This window comes from Filicampus tigris, chromosome 5 (assembly GCF_054856515.1).
Source record: "Filicampus tigris isolate MCC_2025a chromosome 5, RoL_Ftig_1.0, whole genome shotgun sequence".
Classification (NCBI taxonomy): Eukaryota; Metazoa; Chordata; class Actinopteri; order Syngnathiformes; family Syngnathidae; genus Filicampus; species Filicampus tigris.
In genome coordinates this window covers 2,026,637-2,044,314 of record NC_141221.1, presented here as the reverse complement: position 1 = coordinate 2,044,314, position 17,678 = coordinate 2,026,637, and the positions used below count along the sequence as shown (strand labels likewise).

The window sequence follows — 17,678 nt, the reverse complement described above, 5'->3', positions numbered from 1 at the left end:
ACACCAACCTGCAAGTATAGTCTTAGTCCTTTTGATTCATTTGATAAAGTAAATAAATAACTTTTCCAACTTCATCTGATCGTTGTCTGTAAAACACACCTTCAAATTCCGGTAAATTTAGTAAAAAGGCAGAAACAATTGACAAGGGGAAAATGGCTCCTTATGACAACTTTTATTTCTTACATATGAAAAACGATACAGCATGCAGTATTATTAATGTTGCACAACATCACTGGGGCTAAGGTTGGTTAGTGCACAACATACATTAACAACCTTGTCAAGGAATGTTATGTCCTCACCTTAGCATGGTAACACCATGCTGATGGGTATTTTTTTTTTGTCAGTATTTTGTACTTATTCCGGATACTGCCAATCACCCTTTCCACATGAATTCGAAGATGGGCGATTTTCCGTGTGCTCTCCACATCTCTTGCACCCAACTGGCAGCATCCATTTGTGAAAACAGGGATCGTTACTTCAGCATACATGAGTCCTACACTGTCCCCAATGTCAAAGCCACGGTCTGCCAGCACCAAATCACCTGGTAGCAACGTCTCTAAAATGCCACTATTTCAATGTGCCAAAGGAGTAAGACGTGCATTCAAAACATTTAAGGTGTCATTAAATGTCCCTGACACTGTTGCTCTGTCTATATGAAACAAGTAAACAACATGTTGCATTGGCAAATTTAGCCGACACATTTTTAAAAGAGGGCTGGACTAAGCATGGCGGAAAGTGAATTTTAGTCCGGCCCAGTAATCGGCCCTCATGTGGATATGGATGGTATGGATATATATACACATACAACACATATATGTATACATAGATACGTGCGGGCGTATGACATACATCGATCGTTGATCATTCCTTCTTTCCTTTTATCTCACTCACTGTGTGCATGCACGTGTGTGGCTAAAGGAGAGAAAGGATGAGGATTCTAAACTTTATTTTTAACTTACCGCTGTGAAAATGTACAGAGCACACTCTTGCCGGTGACGGAAGGCTGTTTAGGGTGAAATATTTTCGTCTAAGGCTACGTTCACACCGCAGGTCTTAATGCTCAATTCTGAGTTTTTGAAAAAAAAAACCTTTTTTTTTTTTTTGTGTAAGGGTTCATATTACATTATAAATGCGACCTCGGCCTTGTCTGCTGTATGAACACATGCGTCGTCAAAGTGGCCCGCATGCGCAGAAGAAGAGACGATGTCAGAAGAAGAGAAGATGTCACACCCGACGTGTTTGCGGAAGCAAATGTGGTCCAGCGTGTCGGGGCATTTATACAGTCAAGCAATTAGGTAGCAGGTAGAAATAAATACGGTATTTGGGGGAAATTATGAGGCGAGGCTTTAATATCACATTTCATGGAGACATCACTAACGATGACGTCACGTCTTAACCGTGCGTAAAAAATGAATCTATCTGAGCCGTGGCTGAATTACTACGATCGCCATAAATGTCCAATTTATGCTTCATGTTTCAAGGTGGATTAAATTAAAGTAAAATATAAAGTCAATAGTGTTACTCAAAACAACGTTGTAGATTCGATCCCCTGCTGCCAGCAGTTTTCTTCTGCCTGCGCGGAGCACATTTTGGGCTCCGGATGACATGTCAATGTCGGATATATGGCCGTTCAGACCGCAAACGCATTGGAAACGATCGGATACGTATCCGATCTAGGACCACATATGAAAGCGACCCAGGTCGCATTTGAAAAAATCGGAATTGAGCCGTTCAGACTGTCATAAAAAAATCAGATACAGGTCGCATATGGGCAAAAAAATCTGATCTGGGTCGCATTTGCTCGCGGTGTGAACCTAGCCTAACAGCCGACAACCAAGGCACCCGACGTCGTTTTGAGATGTCCGAAACGAGGGTTCCCTCGGTCTTCCGCCAAACGGGAAAACTATAAAAACTAAGCCAAAGCCCGTTGTTCAGTTTTTTTCCTTTGCGATCGTGGGTGGCATTGCGGCACCCCCCTAACACAGCAACGTTTCACCACAGAGAAACACAGTTCGTCTTGCGAGTAAAAACAATAATCACGTCGCCTCCAGTAAGCCCCTAATATGGCACCTACACTTGTAGTGACGTCAGCGATGACGCGGCTTGCATGGGCTACGTTAGCACGACATATTCCGGTTAGTTTAAGTGTCCTCTGAAGTGACTCGAAATCTACATCCCTTTTGATATCGAATAAAAGTTTCTGTTTACCATTAAGAGTTGGTGATTAAAAATAAATCCCCATGACACTTAAAGGCAGCACAAGCATTAGGAAGAAAAGCTACTTTATCTGCACTTTTCCGCCAAGTTTAGCGCCACAGCCTTTGCGTTATTTTAACTTCTCGACGCTGTCACGATGCGCTTCATTGCTGTTTCTCTGAATTATTGATAATTGGAGACCGAAGCAGACACCAAACGAGGCCCGCGGACTGCGTGGCAGCTCATGGCCGAGAGAGAGGCGTCCTCGTCCTGCCTGACAAGCCGCCGCCGCCCGCCCGCGAGAATCCGTCAGATAACCGAGTATCATCCAACCGCCAGGACGCCTTAGATGGACGCTCAGTCGGCCTAGACGGGCTGCTGCAGCCTGCATGGGACGGTGATCCTCCGTGCGGGCTGCCCGGGAGTCAGCGAGTTGTTTTCGGGGGTGAGTGACCTGCTTTGGAGGACACGCTTGCCGGTCCTTGAACGCATCATTATGATTTCAGTTCGTTTTGATTCACGATGTCCTCTCTGTTTTGTTTAATAATTCATGCATGTTTTGTTAAGGTACGATCATTTTGAAGGTGGTTAACACGAGGGACAATTCAATGCCGCAAAAGGAGTCGATTTATTGCTGTTTTTGTCACATTTTATAAGAGATGCAGACCGATGCCGTGTCTGCATGTTGTGTTGATTTGCAGCTCGTCCCTCTCGCCACTGCTGTTGTTTTCGTTGAAGTCCGACAGCCAGCCAGCTGCATTTAAAAAAAAATGTGCGCGTGCCCGTATAATAGTGACGTCATCGACACTAACCAACTGAGCTCAGCTGTTTTTTGTTTTATTCGAAAACCGATTCTGTACGAGACTGATCCTTTCTAAAATTAACCCAGTGTGTTCATGCGCGTGCGCGTCTGACTTTAAAGTGACCTTAGCCAGCTCTCTGCTCATATGAGGGATATAAATATGACTGCCTATCCTCGTTTTTTAAGCAAAGGCGTTCATATTTTACTGCATTAATTTGGTTTCTGAACCAAATGACGAGCTGGGATTTTAAACGAAACTGCACGAGGCGGGAAAAACAAACGTTAATCGTGTATGTGTGTTTTTTTTACACGTGAAATTCATATTCTCGTCTTGTATTTATTTACACATCCGGGTACCTGCTTGCCTGCCTAGCCTCCTGTCTCACTTGGCGCGTTCATGTCACATGGGAAATAATCCTACCAGTAAACACGACGACCTGGAATGCTCGAAAATCTCACTCTGCGACTGAATTATGTGTATAGAACCAACGACACATCTAAAACGTATACTACTCTTGATCATTTTAGCAGGAAACATGTTATAGCTCTTCTATTGGCCATTTTTAGTCAGAACATGTTGAATAATTACATCCAACCCCTACTGAAAGTCATCATAAAAACAAACATATTTAGCAATACCACAAAATAGAATCAATTTGCAATTCACCCTTAAATAATTGACCAGGATAGGCGAAATGAGCTAATTAAAAATTAACAATCAGATTTTCTTCCTTCTACGATAAATGATGGTCGTACTGAGGCGATTTACAGTTGTGACTATGTTAAATATTTTTATGTCTATTTCTTTCAAGTCTCGATGTGTAGAAATATTATCTCAATATCAAAAATATCTATCCATCTATCTATCTATCTATCTATCTATCTATCTATCTATCTATCTATCTATCTATCTATCTATCTAGTCTGTCACACAAAAGACGAGGTTAATCTTACTAATAATAGCAATCAGGATAATCAGATTAAGAATAAGGTGCACGACCGTCATTTAAAAGTAATTGTAAGTAAATTAATACTATTAAATGACAGTCAAATCGAGCTACATTTAATGCGAGCATGGTAGTCGAACTCGGTCGTCTTAAATGTGGCAAAAACAAAGCAGGTTATGTCGAATAAAAACATGGTAATACGTAGTTTCCCATCTTTACCAGGGGGACGTGAAGGCACCGCCGCTACTGATTGGCCAGCGCGGCCGTCAATCACCGTCGCATCGCCCTCCCGCGTGGGTGACGTTTTCGTGCCAAAGCTGGCAGGCCAGTGCGAGACGCGCACAACAAAAGACAACAAAAGCTCGCATGGGGGCCCCAAAATGCGAGCCGTCGGTGGCCTAACATTTCCCCGGCACACTTACACACATGGACCGGAATCTAACACGATGACTTTTACCAGGAGCTTGTGACGACAACAAGGAGCTTGTGTTGTGTTTCCGTGCTCGACAGGCTGTCGTCCTTCTCAACTAACATTCAGGTGCGTGACAACACTTTTTTAATCAATGATTTTCGTGCAAGCATTTGAGTAAAATCACCCAAGAGATACAAGTAAATGTATGTGCTGTCGTGGTGGCATCATCGGTCAGACGACAAGTTGTGAAAAAGGGCCACGCTGTTGCTCCGAGCTGATTTGTCGTCGAAGAGTTGAATCAAAAGAGCCACGAAGCGCAAATTTTGGTCAAAAACACGGGAGTTTTGTGGGTAAGAGTCTTGTTTGGTGTCGAGGAGGCAGCGAGGCTTTTGTCTGCACTTCCCATGTGAGTGATTTTTCTTTGTTGTTACTTGAACTGCCTACTTCCTCTTTTTTTGCCTTTCTCACCTGTGCTACAAAACAAAAGAAGCAAAAAGGCATCGAAAAGAATGAACAATTGTTTGTGTTAAAAACATTCACATTGTTGTTTGGTGACTAAGTAGACGTCGACACAACCTGCCAAATTTGTATAGCATTGAAACGAGCAATGTCAGTGTGACAATATAATTAAACTTTAAAAAAAACTCGGCAAATAAAGGTGGTGTGGGGTCGTGGTGGCTTCAGGTACCCAAACCATGCACGGAAAAAACATTGTTGTTGTAACTTTTTACAACGTCACCAGCTCACTTCCTCCTCTTAGTTTATTGATTACCCGCAAGACGAATCAAAGGCATATTTGAACAATTTGTAGTACCATAACAGCAATTTAACTCCGTGGCAATTTAAATAAACTTAAACAACGACAATATAAGGTGTCGCGAGGTCGTGGTGGCTTCAGTTGCCTGAATTGTGCTGGGAAAAAGCAATGTCTGACTCTTTGTTGCCACTTTGGCAGCTTACTTCCTTTTGTTTTGTATTTTTTTTAATCACCTGTGGCACCAAACATTGCATTGTAGTTTGTTGGCTAATTTAACGTAGACGTTGGCAAAGTAACGAAAATGCGCCTTCTCTCTTAGCACGCTCGAATTGTGCAAACAAAACAATAAAATGTGCGTCGTGATGGCTTCAGGTGCCATAACATTCTTGGGGAAAAAGCATGTGTACTTTTTTTCTGACTATTTCCCCCCCTTTTCTTACCACCTGCGCTGACGAAGAAAAAAAGAGCGTGGCGACGAATAATTACTGCGTTCAAAATGTTGTCGTTTGGTGTCGATGTTACACGCGTTTTCAAACGACTAGTTTGAGGAGCGCAAGGCACGCGCGTGATCAATTAAGAAAACAAAGGTGTTGTGTGGCTTCGTGATTAAAAAGGGAAAAAGACGTCTGCAGCTCTGTTAACAAAACAGCAGACGCGTTTTCAACGCGTGTTTCGTGTCGAATGAGCCGTCAAAAATGTTGCGTGTGTTTTTATTTGAATTGAGTTTAGTGCCACATTGTTGTTGCGAGTGGTATTGCGCATGCGCAGCAGCTTTTATAATCGCAGACGGTGAGCAGGAGTGCGTGAGGCTTAATTAAAGTGGGCTAATTAGATGAGGAGACGAGAGCTGTCTGACACACATGGGCACGAAACACGCACACACACAGACGTGGATAGACCACTGGGGGTGCGCGCGCGTGTGTGTGCGCGTGTGCCTCATGCGCGCCACATGTCAACTTCCTGTAGAGCTCTTTGTTTGCTGTCTGGCTTTTTTCCCCTTTGCAACTCGTTGCGACGTCACAGTTAACTTGTGTTTCTTGTGGTGTCACGCACAACAGCAACAATGTGACTTATCTAAAAATTTACTTTGTGCAACAGCGAAACAGTATTTTCCCCTCTCCACACGCTGGGAAATACGTAATTTTCTCCCATCTTAAAGTCAACTTTAGACTAAATCAACAAAGTGGAGACATTTACGGCCGTCTTTTGTCCGAAAAAACATGTTTTCTCATTTACACAAAAGAAGAAAGGAGAGAAACAGCACCTCCTTTAGACGGCTGCGCGCCAGTCAACAATAAGATGTCATAGTCCCGCCTCCATCGAGTTTGATTGACAGGAGGTCCGTGAAGGCCTCGCAGTAGCTGTTTGTGTTGGGACGTCATGTTTTGTTCCCCCCCGATTGATTACCATTGAGTAGAACATGTTCAAGTCCACTTGGTGATAAATTTAGTATCTTCACACACTATCGTACTCTATATTGTATTGTGATATATTTGATTATTTCTTGCAAAACGTAATTAAGAATAAGGACAGAAAACATTCGATGATTAAACAAAAGATCAATTCCCGGATCTCTCAGGATTGCTCGCCAGCTTGAAAGTTCTTCTTTTGGTACTGATAAATTGCCACAACATCAAATTTGAACAATAGTTCCCGTCCAAACACACTCCCAACATCATATAGTTTACCTTTCCAAGGCTTTTTAACGTTTTTAGCTCTGGGACCAAAATGTTGCAATCAGATAAGTTCAGGAGTAGCCAAAACAAGGTACCTGGACTCACAGAAGTACTACCAAACTGACAAAGTTCTCCTTTGGCCCTGATAAGTTACCCTGGAACTAAATGAGGACAATAGTACCCGCAGTCCAAACACACTCAAACGCAACTCAATTTAAACTGCAACTCAGTTTCCATCTTGCAAGCACACAATAGCCGTTTAAAGGTTCCAGATACTTTTAGATCTCGGTGCTTGTCGTTCCTGGAACCCGGCACGCCAAGTTTCTGTGATGTCAACGTGTCATTTGCGATCTCACTGAGGCGCCGGGTGTGTTTTGCGATGTCGCGTCGCGCGTCACAGCGACGCGACAAAGTGGCTGAAGGCGTCACGCGCTCCTTGGTCTCCTCCCCCCCGGGGCAGGCGCGATTTCCTGGCGCGGCGTCGGCGTGGAGCTGCCACGCGCCCGAGCCCACCGGCACCACGACGGCCCTGGCTTGCATCCTCCGGTGTCTGTTCTGCCAGCAAGTCCAGCGGAGCTGCAACCCGTCCGGAGCGGACGCCGGCGAGGAGCTGCGGCCCTCGGACATGGTCAAGATGACCAAGTCCAAGACCTTCCAGGCCTACCTGCCCAGCTGCCACCGCACCTACAGCTGCATACACTGCAGAGCGCACCTGGCCAACCACGACGAGCTCATCTCCAAGGTATCGCCTGCAAAGTCGGGCTTCAAGACGCCCGCGAGCTGGGGGGCGGGGGCTACGGTTGGACATTTGCGCGCTGTGGTTTCAAATGAAGGGATGCGCTTACAAAATAGGCCTTTCAAACTCTGCATTCGTCCTTTTTAAACAAGGGCTGGGGTTCCTAATTAGAGTTTCAGGACAGGATTTGGGGTGTGCAGCCAGAGCTGGGGTTTTAAGCCTAAATTTGGTTTTGAACTCGGGTTTCAGGCCGGAGTGATAGTTTCAAGACAGATTCAGGGTTTCAAATGAAGGTTTCAATGGTTTTAAACAACAGTGGGTCAGTCCTTCAAAGTTGGTTGTTCAAACCAGGGTTAGGGTATCCAAAATGTGGGCTGTGCAGCCAGGGTTAGGGTTTAAAACAAGAGTTGGGGTTTCTAATTAGGATTTTGAGAGTGTTGGGTCGAGGTGGGCAATATATACCGTTATCGATATCATTGTCAATCTTGCTTTCACGATGTGTAATTTGACATCATCGAGTATTGATACTGCCTCGAAAAGCGAGTCAGCCGACGGCCGCAAAGTTGGAATAGCATTGTTAGATGTTACCAAATCGGTCACCGTGAAGAGCAATTCCGTGAAAAACAAAAGCTTAAACACGCACACTCAGACAACAGTCGGCGAGTTGAACCAACAAATATAAACGCACGCACTCGGTACTTAAGCGAGCAAGGCAAACGTGACATCCTGGATGATCGGCTCGCATTCAGTTTACACGCTTTTAGTCGGCGTCATTCATAACTAGCCTGTATTCCTCAGACGTGTTACACAAACTATGACGGTTTATTAGTGTGATGCCAGCTTACAGCCAAACATGAATAAAGTCACAAGTCTACATGTCACAGCGACGAATGAGCGGGAAAATGCACTTTTCGGTAAATTGCAGTTTTGTTATTCAACTTTATTCTGGATACGTTGGCCAATGTATGAGAAATGGGTGTTGTCATGACGACGTCTTTTTTCTTCGTCACACGTCACATATCAAATTTTTTTTTTTTTTCTCATTCTGATTTCTCTAATAGTTGGCAGTGGTACACCAGTACTTAGTACAGCTCAAAATGTCACATCATTATGGAATAATAGCACAGACATTTAAGTGACATAAATATTCTTCACATAATTTTTTGTTTTTTATTGTTAAATATTGTCGCAGAATATCATTGTTTTGCAGAAGCTTTATTTAGCAATTTAAAAGAGATGTTGTTCACAAACGCCGTCCATCCACAATTGGTCATTGGTCAAGCAAGTGCCGATTTAAAATATTTTTTGTAGAATATAGTCAAATTATCGTTACCGAGTTTTTAAAAAAAAATATCGAGATTTATTTTTTGCCCATATCGCCCACCCCTAGTGTTAGGGTTTTAAAGTGGAAGTCAACGCAAACTTTTTTTTTTTTCAAAAATACGTTCTATGCAAGCCCACTAGTTGAAACAGGGCATTCTGATAAATACTGCGTTTGTGGAATAAGTGTTAATCCACTCGTTTTTAGACATCTCCGTCTGTGGCCATTTTGTTTTCCGTCGACTGAAAATGACATCACAACTGCTCACAACGACCAATCACGGCTCAGACTCAGAAAACGGGTCAGCTGTCATTGGTCGTTGTGAGCAGTTATGATGTCGTTTTCAGTCGACAGAAATGACAAAATGGCCGCCCCAGAGATGGCTAAAAACGAGTGCGTTTTGCTGCTTAATTTATATCCCACAAACGCAAAATTCATCAGAATACCGTGTTTCAACTAGTGGGCCTGCTGGGAACATATTCTTGAAAAAAATATATGTTTGGCTTCATTTCCGCTTTAAGACAGGTTTAGGGTTTCAAGCAAGGTTTAGTCCTTCAAAGTAGGATTGTAAACCAGGGTTAGGGTTTTAAATGAGGGTTCCGGGCTGAACTGATCATTTAAAGCAAGGATTAGGGTTTTGAGACAGGGCTAGGTCTACAAATCAAACCTGGGTTATGATTTTAAACAAGGGTTAGTTTTTTAAAAATGTTTTCCAGACAGGTTTAGGTAGGGTTTGAAGTCAGGGTTAGGCTTCCATTTTTTTTTTTTCTTCTAATTTTTGTTTATTCTTTAATTAATCCAGGGTTAGGGTTTTACGAAAGGCTTAGTCTTTCTATTGTGTGTGCGCTGTGCATCCCGATGACAGTTGGGAGGCGTTTTGGTGTCAGCGTGTTGTTTGCACGTCAGCCCCATCACAACAAATCATATCACACCACCTCACGTCACAACACATCACGTCGCATGCTGCTGTCAATCGGTCCAACCGGGGAAACGGGCCCGGGCGGACCGACGAGTGCGCCGGGGTGGGGGGCGGACATTAACGTCAACCTCTTTTGTCTCTTTCAGTCATTTCAGGGCAGCCAAGGGAGAGCGTATCTCTTCAACTCGGTGTAAGTCTCAGATGCACGTCCATCACCATCTCGTTTGCCAAAAGTCAGCCTCCGAAGCCGCTTTCGCTCGGCGACATGAGCGGACGCTCCAAAAAGTCTCGAGAAGCCATTCACGAAAAGACACAAGAGAGCCGCCATTTAGCCTCAAAGTTGCACTTTTAGGCTAACGGCGGACATTTCCAGGCAGCCTTCAAATAAGCTACAGAACTACTGGAGCATTTTTGAAAATTCTGCCCCTGTAGCCACTTAGTCGCATGAAATTTGGTCATCTTGTAGACGCTCCAAAAAGTCTCGCGACACCTGGTTCGAAAATACACAGGAGGACAGCCATTTTGGTTTCATGTCAAGTCAAATTTGTTTATGTAGCCCTTAATCACACCAAAGTCTCAAAGGGCTTCACATGCCCATAGCGGACAGCATATTAACAACATCCCCTGATCTTAATCCCCAGGAGGGCAAGGAAAAACTCCCGCCCCCCCCCCAAAAAAAAAAAAAAAACTTATGGGGAAAAATAAGAAACTTTGAGAAGGAGCCACAGAAGGGGGGAATCCCCCTTCCTTCTTAACAGCTATTTTAGACTAATTTCTACCATCCTTCATAGCCAGACTACTAGTTTTTTTTTAATTCACTATTCAAATCCAGTTCTACATAGCAACATGAAATGTAATAGTCATGTCTGTCATGGTTAGACCCACAAAAAAAAGTCTCAAGAGGCCATGCCCAAAATACACAGGAAGACGACGTTTTGGTTCATACTGGCAAATTTCGACTTATTTCCAAGGTCCTTTAGGCTACTATATACAAATATCAAATTTGGCGATCATGAATTGACCCGCAGAAACATCTCAAGAAGCCAGACCTGAAATAAACAGGAAGTTTGTCGTTTTGGTTAGAAGCTGCCATTTTAGGTTCGATTTGGTCCCTTTCAGGAGTCCTTCCAAATCAAAAGTTTTGAAAATTCAGCTCCCATGAAAACATAATATTTGGTATCTGTCTTTCATGCGTAGACCCACAAAAATAAGTCTCCAGAGGCCATGCCTGAATAGGCGCAGGAAGTCTGCTTTCAAATTCTTTGGATAATCAGCCCCCAACCCCAATTTAATTTGCCAACAACACGCTTAGCTTGACTGACATTGCCTGTGGTGTACTTCCTGTGTGGCGGCGCAGGGTGAACGTGGGCTGCGGTCCGGCCGAGGAGCGGGTTCTCCTCACGGGTCTTCACGCCGTGGCCGACATCTACTGTGAAAACTGTAAAACCACCCTGGGCTGGAAATATGTGAGTTGTCATGGACATTTTGTGCATGGGAAGCTTTTTCTTATTTCTACTGCAGCCTAATTTATTTTTATTTTTTTTAATTATTTTTGTTGTTGTTGTTGTTTGCCAATTTATTTCCACAATAACACATGACAATAGAAGGCAAAGGTGTCATTTTATTTTCAGCTGCCACAATTGACACCTTGCACATGGACGACAGTTGGAAACTAGCTTTTTGTCTGATTTGGTAAAGTTTAGCAAATACTAAAAGACAAAGTCATGTAAAAGTATTTATTTTATATAATTAATCTTCCGATTAATCGGTTATCAAAATTTTACAGAATCTGCATCAGCCGAAAAACTTGCTGGTGTCGCTAAGCTAGCGTTAGCATCCATATGTTTTTAAATTAGTTGTAAAACAAGCCAATTGCTAGTGTGGCTAATGTAACATTAGCATCAGTGTTTTTTCCCAAATTCTTTGTAAAACGAAAATTTGCTAGTGTGGCAAAGCTAACATTAGCATTTGTATGTTTTTAAATTCCTTATAAAACAAATTGCTATTGTGGCTAAGATAACGTGAGCGTATGTGTTTTTTTTTTTAAATACCTTACAAAACAAGATAACTTGCTAATGAGGCTAAGCTAACATTAGCATCCATGTGCTTTGAAATTCCTTGCAAAACAAGAAAACTTGCTGGTGTGGCAAAGCTATCGTTATCATTCATGTGTTTTGAAATTTTGTATAAAACAAAATTTGTTACATTGGCTAAGCTAACGTTTGCATCTGTGTGTTTTTAAATAACCTTGTTAAACAAGAAAAACTTTAGTTAGCGTGGCTAAGCTAAGCTAATGTGTTTCAGGAGCACGCCTTTGAGAGCAGTCAGAAGTACAAAGAGGGAAAGTTCATCATCGAGCTGGCTCACATGATCAAAGACAACGGATGGGAGTGACTCTTGGCGCGCTTGGACGCTCGCTTGTAACTGCGACCAAACATGCACCCCCCCCCCTGACCCCAGAGACACATCCCCCGCCCCCTTTCATGCTCTTGTGACATCACACTGCAGGAGGCAACCCTGCTTGAAAGAAACTCATTGCGTCACCGTGGCAACCGCTCGCAGGACAATGATGGACCACTTTTCCTTAGCCGCTAGGCGGCTAGCATCTACTCGCTGTTTTGTTTTTGATTTTCATGTGACGCGTTGTTGGCGTGGATGCGGTTTTGAGGAAAAATATGTAGCAGTGGCAAAGGAGCTAGCAGGTTAGCGATCTGGCAAGCCAGCAATTTAGTAAGTGGCGAGCTAGCAAGTTGGTGAGCTAGCGCGCTAACGTTAAGTTTTTTGTTTGCTATATTTACCCCATTTTGGATTCTTCTTTGGTGTTTGCTTACCCAAGTTTCAGATCATGTTACAAAAAACGTCAAAGCAGTATTTATACACCATAAATATATGAAATTATGAATATATATGAAGAAAGTAGCAGGTAGTTTGGTTAATTCGAGAGTGGCTGGTCCCATTTGATCAACTGATTGCTGTTCCATAGAAAGAAGAGTTATATAGTGCGTAGAGATTATACATTATAAATGAATGAAAATATTTATATTATATACACTCAGTCAATGTCTTTAGCCGTCATGCACACGCGTGTATTTGCGTATGATGTGTGTGTGTGTATTTTGCACTTTGTGGAGGCTTCTGCTTCACGTCAGCTTGGAGGTCAAATCACAACAACGTTACGTTGACGACATTTTCTCCTTTTTTACGGTTTCTGCGATGATTGACAGTAAACATTCGCGTTTTACACCTTTAGTGGCGGACATTGACATTTTCTTGTTTTTAATTTTTTGTTTTAACTCATTTTGCTTTTTTTTTTTTTTAAATGATCGATGACCCAACAGTTAGGATTTTCTTATTTCAGTAATGATGGACAGTTGTAATATTTTGTCTTTTTGAGACAGTGAAGGTGTTTTGGAGTAATTACGGACAGTTTATAAAATGGAAGTTTGTGTGATGGACAGCTGTGTTTTCCCGTTTTCTTTGACGGCGCTCACGACATCTTCTCGTTTGACTTCTGTGACGGACAATCTTGGCCAACACTTTTTTTTAAAACGTTTTAATTATTGCAATTGGAAAATACATTTTCTGGTCGATAGTTCTGATCTTTTTTTTTTTTTAACTTGGGTGATAACGTCCAGTTAAGATATTTTGTTGTTGTTGTTGTGCTGTGGGCGTTTTCATATTTTACTGGCGTGACGATGAGAGTTTGACTTTTCTGTTGTGTCTTCGAATGTTTTCTGTAGTGACGGACATTTCCATTTTCTCATTTTTACCTGTGCGATAATTGACAGTTTTACAATGTTTTCGGTTTTTTTATGTAATGATGGACAGTTAGGACATTTACTCGCTATGACTGATGGGTCATTTTATCGTTTTACTGGTGTGATGGACAATCACAGTTACATTTTGCAGTTTTTTTGGTGATCGTGGGTAGTTGCAAAAATTTTCTTTTTCCTTCCGTGATGAAGGTAGATTCTTTTGTTCTGTTTTTATTCTTTTCTTTTTTTTTTTATAATGTGATGGACTAGCAATGGATAGATGAATTGGTTTGGTTTTTGGACATTTCTGACTTTTTCTCATTCTATTTCTGTGATGATGGACAGACACTTGTTAAGTTTAATTTTTGGGATGATGGACATTTTTTCAGTTTTAGAATGGACATTTTCTTGATTTCTTCCGTGATGGACAGTTTCACCGTTTTCACATATTTTTTTTTTCCTGTAATGATGGATGTTTATGACATTTTCTGTTTTAGCTTTCAATTTTGGCGTATTCTCATTTCACTTCTGTGATGATGTCCAGCCCAGTTACTGCATCATCTCATGCGTTAGATTTACTTCTGTGGTGATTAGCTCCATGTTTCAGTGCACTTTACGATCTCGAGGTTTTAATCGCCTTTGTCCTCCAAGCTGCAACCAATCACACGCCTTTGCAAAAAAAAAAAAAAAGCGAAAAACTCCTTATTGTGTTGTGCAGCGCATAACTCCGCCCCCCCTCCATTGAGTGAAAAGTAAAAAGAAAGACGCTGCATTTACTTGTGCACATTTGGCGAGATGAGAAAAAAGTGATTGATTACTTTGCCGGCGAAGGTCAGTCCGATGATGCCGCTTTTTTTTTTTTTTTTTGCTCAAATCCTCAAAAATTGTGTTTAGCATTAGCACCATCTACTTGAATGACAAACTCCAGAGATATTGTCCCCCTTTTTTGTACATAGTGACATCATATTTAAGCTTTTATACCTATATTTCTACCGGCTTTTTTTTTTCTGTTATGGCCCCAACTTGAAGCACTTTGGTGTGTGTGTGTGTGTTTGTGCGTGTGTGCGTGCGCGAGCGCGCACGCTCGTGTGTGGAGCTAGGCCACTTTTGTTTGCTTAGCCTATTAGCTTAGCTTGTTTATTTAGTGCTGTGTTTGGACGTCAAGGGCGAGCTGGAATCTCCCGCCATCATCTCGCCCCACCAGCCATTTTGGAGGTCCTTAAGTTAGCTTTTTTTTTTTTTTTTTTTTTTTTTCTTAAGCCGCACGCTTGATTGTATTTCCTGTTATTTATTAGCATCTTGCTGGCCTTAGCAGTTACGTTCCCAAATCAGGGCTGCTCGCTGTATCCTCTTTTAAACAAAAACAGCTTTCTGGACAGAAGCATTTGTTTTGTCCACCCTGGCATCCCTACTTGACAGATAGCTTTCCAAACTATCAACATTGCATTCAAGTGCTCGTGTAGAGTCGGGAACTGTCTCATGGCCTCGCTGTTTACATCTGTGACTGGAGATTTTCATGTTGTTGTCATTTCAATGACAACGTTCCCATTAAGCTGCAGCTGTCCAATGGGTCTGGAAATCTCACTCCCAAAACAAGCTTCACGGACTTGAAGCTTTATTTTTATTTTATTTTATTTTTTTATTTTTTTTTTTGCAGCTTTCCAATCAGTCAAAACAGGGCATTCAAGTGCTCATGTAAAGTTGGGAACTATCACATGAAGTTGGGTGTTTACCCCAGCGACTGATAACCCCCCCCAAAAACGCTTTACTGACAAGCAAAGTGTTTGTTTTACTTACCTTGGCATCTCCCCCAAACTCTCCTCAGCGCATTCAAACTGCTTGAGTAAAGTCAAGAAACTTCCACAACTTGAATGTTTACACATGTGACTGACTGGAAGCGTTTGTTTTGTCCCCCACGCCCCCGGCAATGCCACCGAGGCACTCACGTAAAGTCTGGAAGTGTCACGTGACCTGGTTTACAGCAGTTACTGGCTGTTTTTTTTTTTTTTGTTACTCATTCACCTGCCAACCCTATCAAGCTGCAACTTGCAACCAAGTCAATGGCATGTTCAAGTGCTCACATAAAGTGGGAACTCTTGCTGTCACCCAAAGAAATCATGGACAAGAGGAATGCCAGTTTTGTTAGCCGCAGCTTTCCAATCAGGCAATGGTGCGTTCAGGTGTCACTTGAAAAAAAAAAATGGGAAATGCCTCATGACCTTGTTTGTCTTTGCAGCTGTGAGTGGCATCTGAAAATAAAAAGCTTAATGAACGGGAGGAGTGTTTTAGTTTAGCCAGGTGTCCCCTCGAACCAGCGGTGCATTCGAGCGATAGCGTTGAAAATAGGCAAACATTACAACAACCTTGTTAGAACTGTATTCATCCCCATAAAAGCCCGAGAGCCAATCAATGTCAACGGTGTGTTCAAGTACTCGCAAAAAGTTGATTTGTGATCTTACTGTTTTGCTTGTTTTTTTTTTTTGGGGCTACACAAAAATGAAGTTTGTTTTGTTCACCCTGCAACAAGCTGCTGCTTTCCAATCAGTCAACGGTGTGTTTGGGCGCTCATGTAAACTTGAAACTTGTCACACGACCACTTGTGACTGGCTTCTCATCCAAAATAGCTCCCCGGACAAGAGAAGCGTTTGTCGAACTTACCCTGGCGTCTCCCTTCGCTCACGCCACCTGTGCAGCAGCTTGCCAAACTGCCAGCGGTGCATTCAAGGACTCTCACGTCGCTGGGAAACGTGAGCGTATCGTGTTGAATCTTCTATGAATACCTACATGAAAAAGTTTCACGGATGAAAAGAGCGCTTGCGCCCCCACCGAACCGCATCAGCGTTTGAGTGCTTGTGTGTATAAATACTATAATTATCCTTGCCCCCTCCAAAAAAAGAAAAAAACCTTCATGGACGGGAGGAGCGTTGGTTTAAATGTATTCACCCTTGCGCTCCAATTGTTGGCACTGGTTTCTTCTCATGGGTGGATTGTTGTTTTTTGGGTCACCCTGGCGTCTCTGCCGAGTAATCAAGGAATTGGTTTAGAAGTCGGCAACTGTTACGTCCAATTTGTTCAGATTTCACATGATGTTGCGTTTGTTGGGTTCATTCTGGCAATAAAACAGACCATTTTGTCTTGCTTCGAAGGACCTCCATCTTGGGCAGCCACCATTGGTGCGTACCAAAAAAAAAAAAAAACACAGCTCGTCCAATAGCAAAATCCCAAAAGGTGTGCAATGTTTATTTTGACAGCAGCAGTGAGGACGGTGGGGGCAGCAAAAATGTGTCCTGCCGCCGCCGCCTACTTGTTTACTTGTCGGATGTCACGTGACAGCGGCGAGCGTCGTTAGCGTGTCGTTGAATTGAGGTGGGCGAAATGTTGTGTTTCTCTACTGACTCTTCTTTTCTTGTTTGTGCCTGTTTTCTTGCGTTTCTTCTTGGGATTGTTCTGATGCAGCTTTCGATTTGCTTTGCATTCTGCCTCTGTAGACCGATGATGTCACGCGTTGTCTCTTTTCACTCGTGTAAATCTGATACCACAATAAATTTTCAATGCTACTCACTCGCTGACCTCAAGAATGTTTGTCTTAACATTTCTTTTACGAGGGTTAGGGTTTCAAAGTAGGGTTTCAAACTAGGGTTAGCGTTTCAAAGTTTGGTTTCCAACTAGGGTTAGGGTTTCCAACTAGGGTTTCCAACTAGGGTTAGGGTTTCAAAGTAGAGTTTCCAACTAGGGTTAGGGTTTCAAAGTAGGGTTTCCAACTAGGGTTAGGGTTTCAAAGTAGGGTTTCCAACTAGGGCTAGGGTTTCAAAGTAGGGTTTCCAACTAGGGCTAGGGTTTCAAAGTAGGGTTTCCAACTAGGGTTAGGGTTTCAAAGTAGGGTTTCCAACTAGGGCTAGGGTTTCAAAGTAGGGTTTCCAACTAGGGTTAGGGTTTCAAAGTAGGGTTTCCAACTAGGGTTAGGGTTTCAAAGTAGGGTTTCCAACTAGGGTTAGGGTTTCAAACTAGGGTTGGGGTTTCAAATTAGGGTTTTAAACTATGGTTAGGGTTTCAAAGTAGGGTTTCCAAATAGGGTTGGGGTTTCAAAGTAGGGTTTCCAACTAGGGTTAGGGTTTCCAACTTGCGTTTCCAACTAGGGTTAAGGTTTCAAAGTAGGG

The 17,678-nt window shown here is 42.6% G+C and overlaps 1 protein-coding gene and 1 pseudogene across 2 annotated transcripts; one reads left to right on the top strand and one right to left on the bottom strand.

Moving 5' to 3' along the window:
- Window positions 1–213: 213 nt before the first annotated feature.
- Window positions 214–7,417, bottom strand: LOC147146831 (uncharacterized; annotated as a pseudogene).
- On the top strand, window positions 1,963–17,082 carry ypel1 (yippee-like 1). 2 transcript variants are annotated; one of them, XM_086031111.1, is made up of 6 exons: window positions 1,963–2,641; window positions 4,168–4,483; window positions 7,251–7,532; window positions 9,913–9,956; window positions 11,124–11,232; window positions 12,071–17,082. In XM_086031111.1, exons 3-6 carry the CDS (start codon window positions 7,416–7,418, stop codon window positions 12,158–12,160), a joined length of 360 nt encoding a protein of 119 aa, XP_085887237.1. In that variant the 5' UTR covers window positions 1,963–2,641; window positions 4,168–4,483; window positions 7,251–7,415; the 3' UTR covers window positions 12,161–17,082. The 2 variants fall into 2 exon arrangements, with proteins under 2 accessions (XP_085887237.1, XP_085887236.1); XM_086031110.1 differs by lacking the exons at window positions 1,963–2,641; window positions 4,168–4,483; window positions 7,251–7,532 and having other exon boundaries at window positions 9,219–9,956.
- Window positions 17,083–17,678: the final 596 nt, after the last annotated feature.

Coding starts and splice junctions, on each gene's coding strand:
- ypel1 (XM_086031110.1), top strand. CDS start 9,706: ATGACAGTTGGGAGGCGTTTTGGTGTCAGCGTGTTGTTTGCACGTCAG. Junction 9,957..11,123: donor GCGTATCTCTTCAACTCGGT/GTAAGTCTCAGA, acceptor GTGGCGGCGCAG/GGTGAACGTGGGCTGCGGTC. Junction 11,233..12,070: donor CCACCCTGGGCTGGAAATAT/GTGAGTTGTCAT, acceptor AATGTGTTTCAG/GAGCACGCCTTTGAGAGCAG.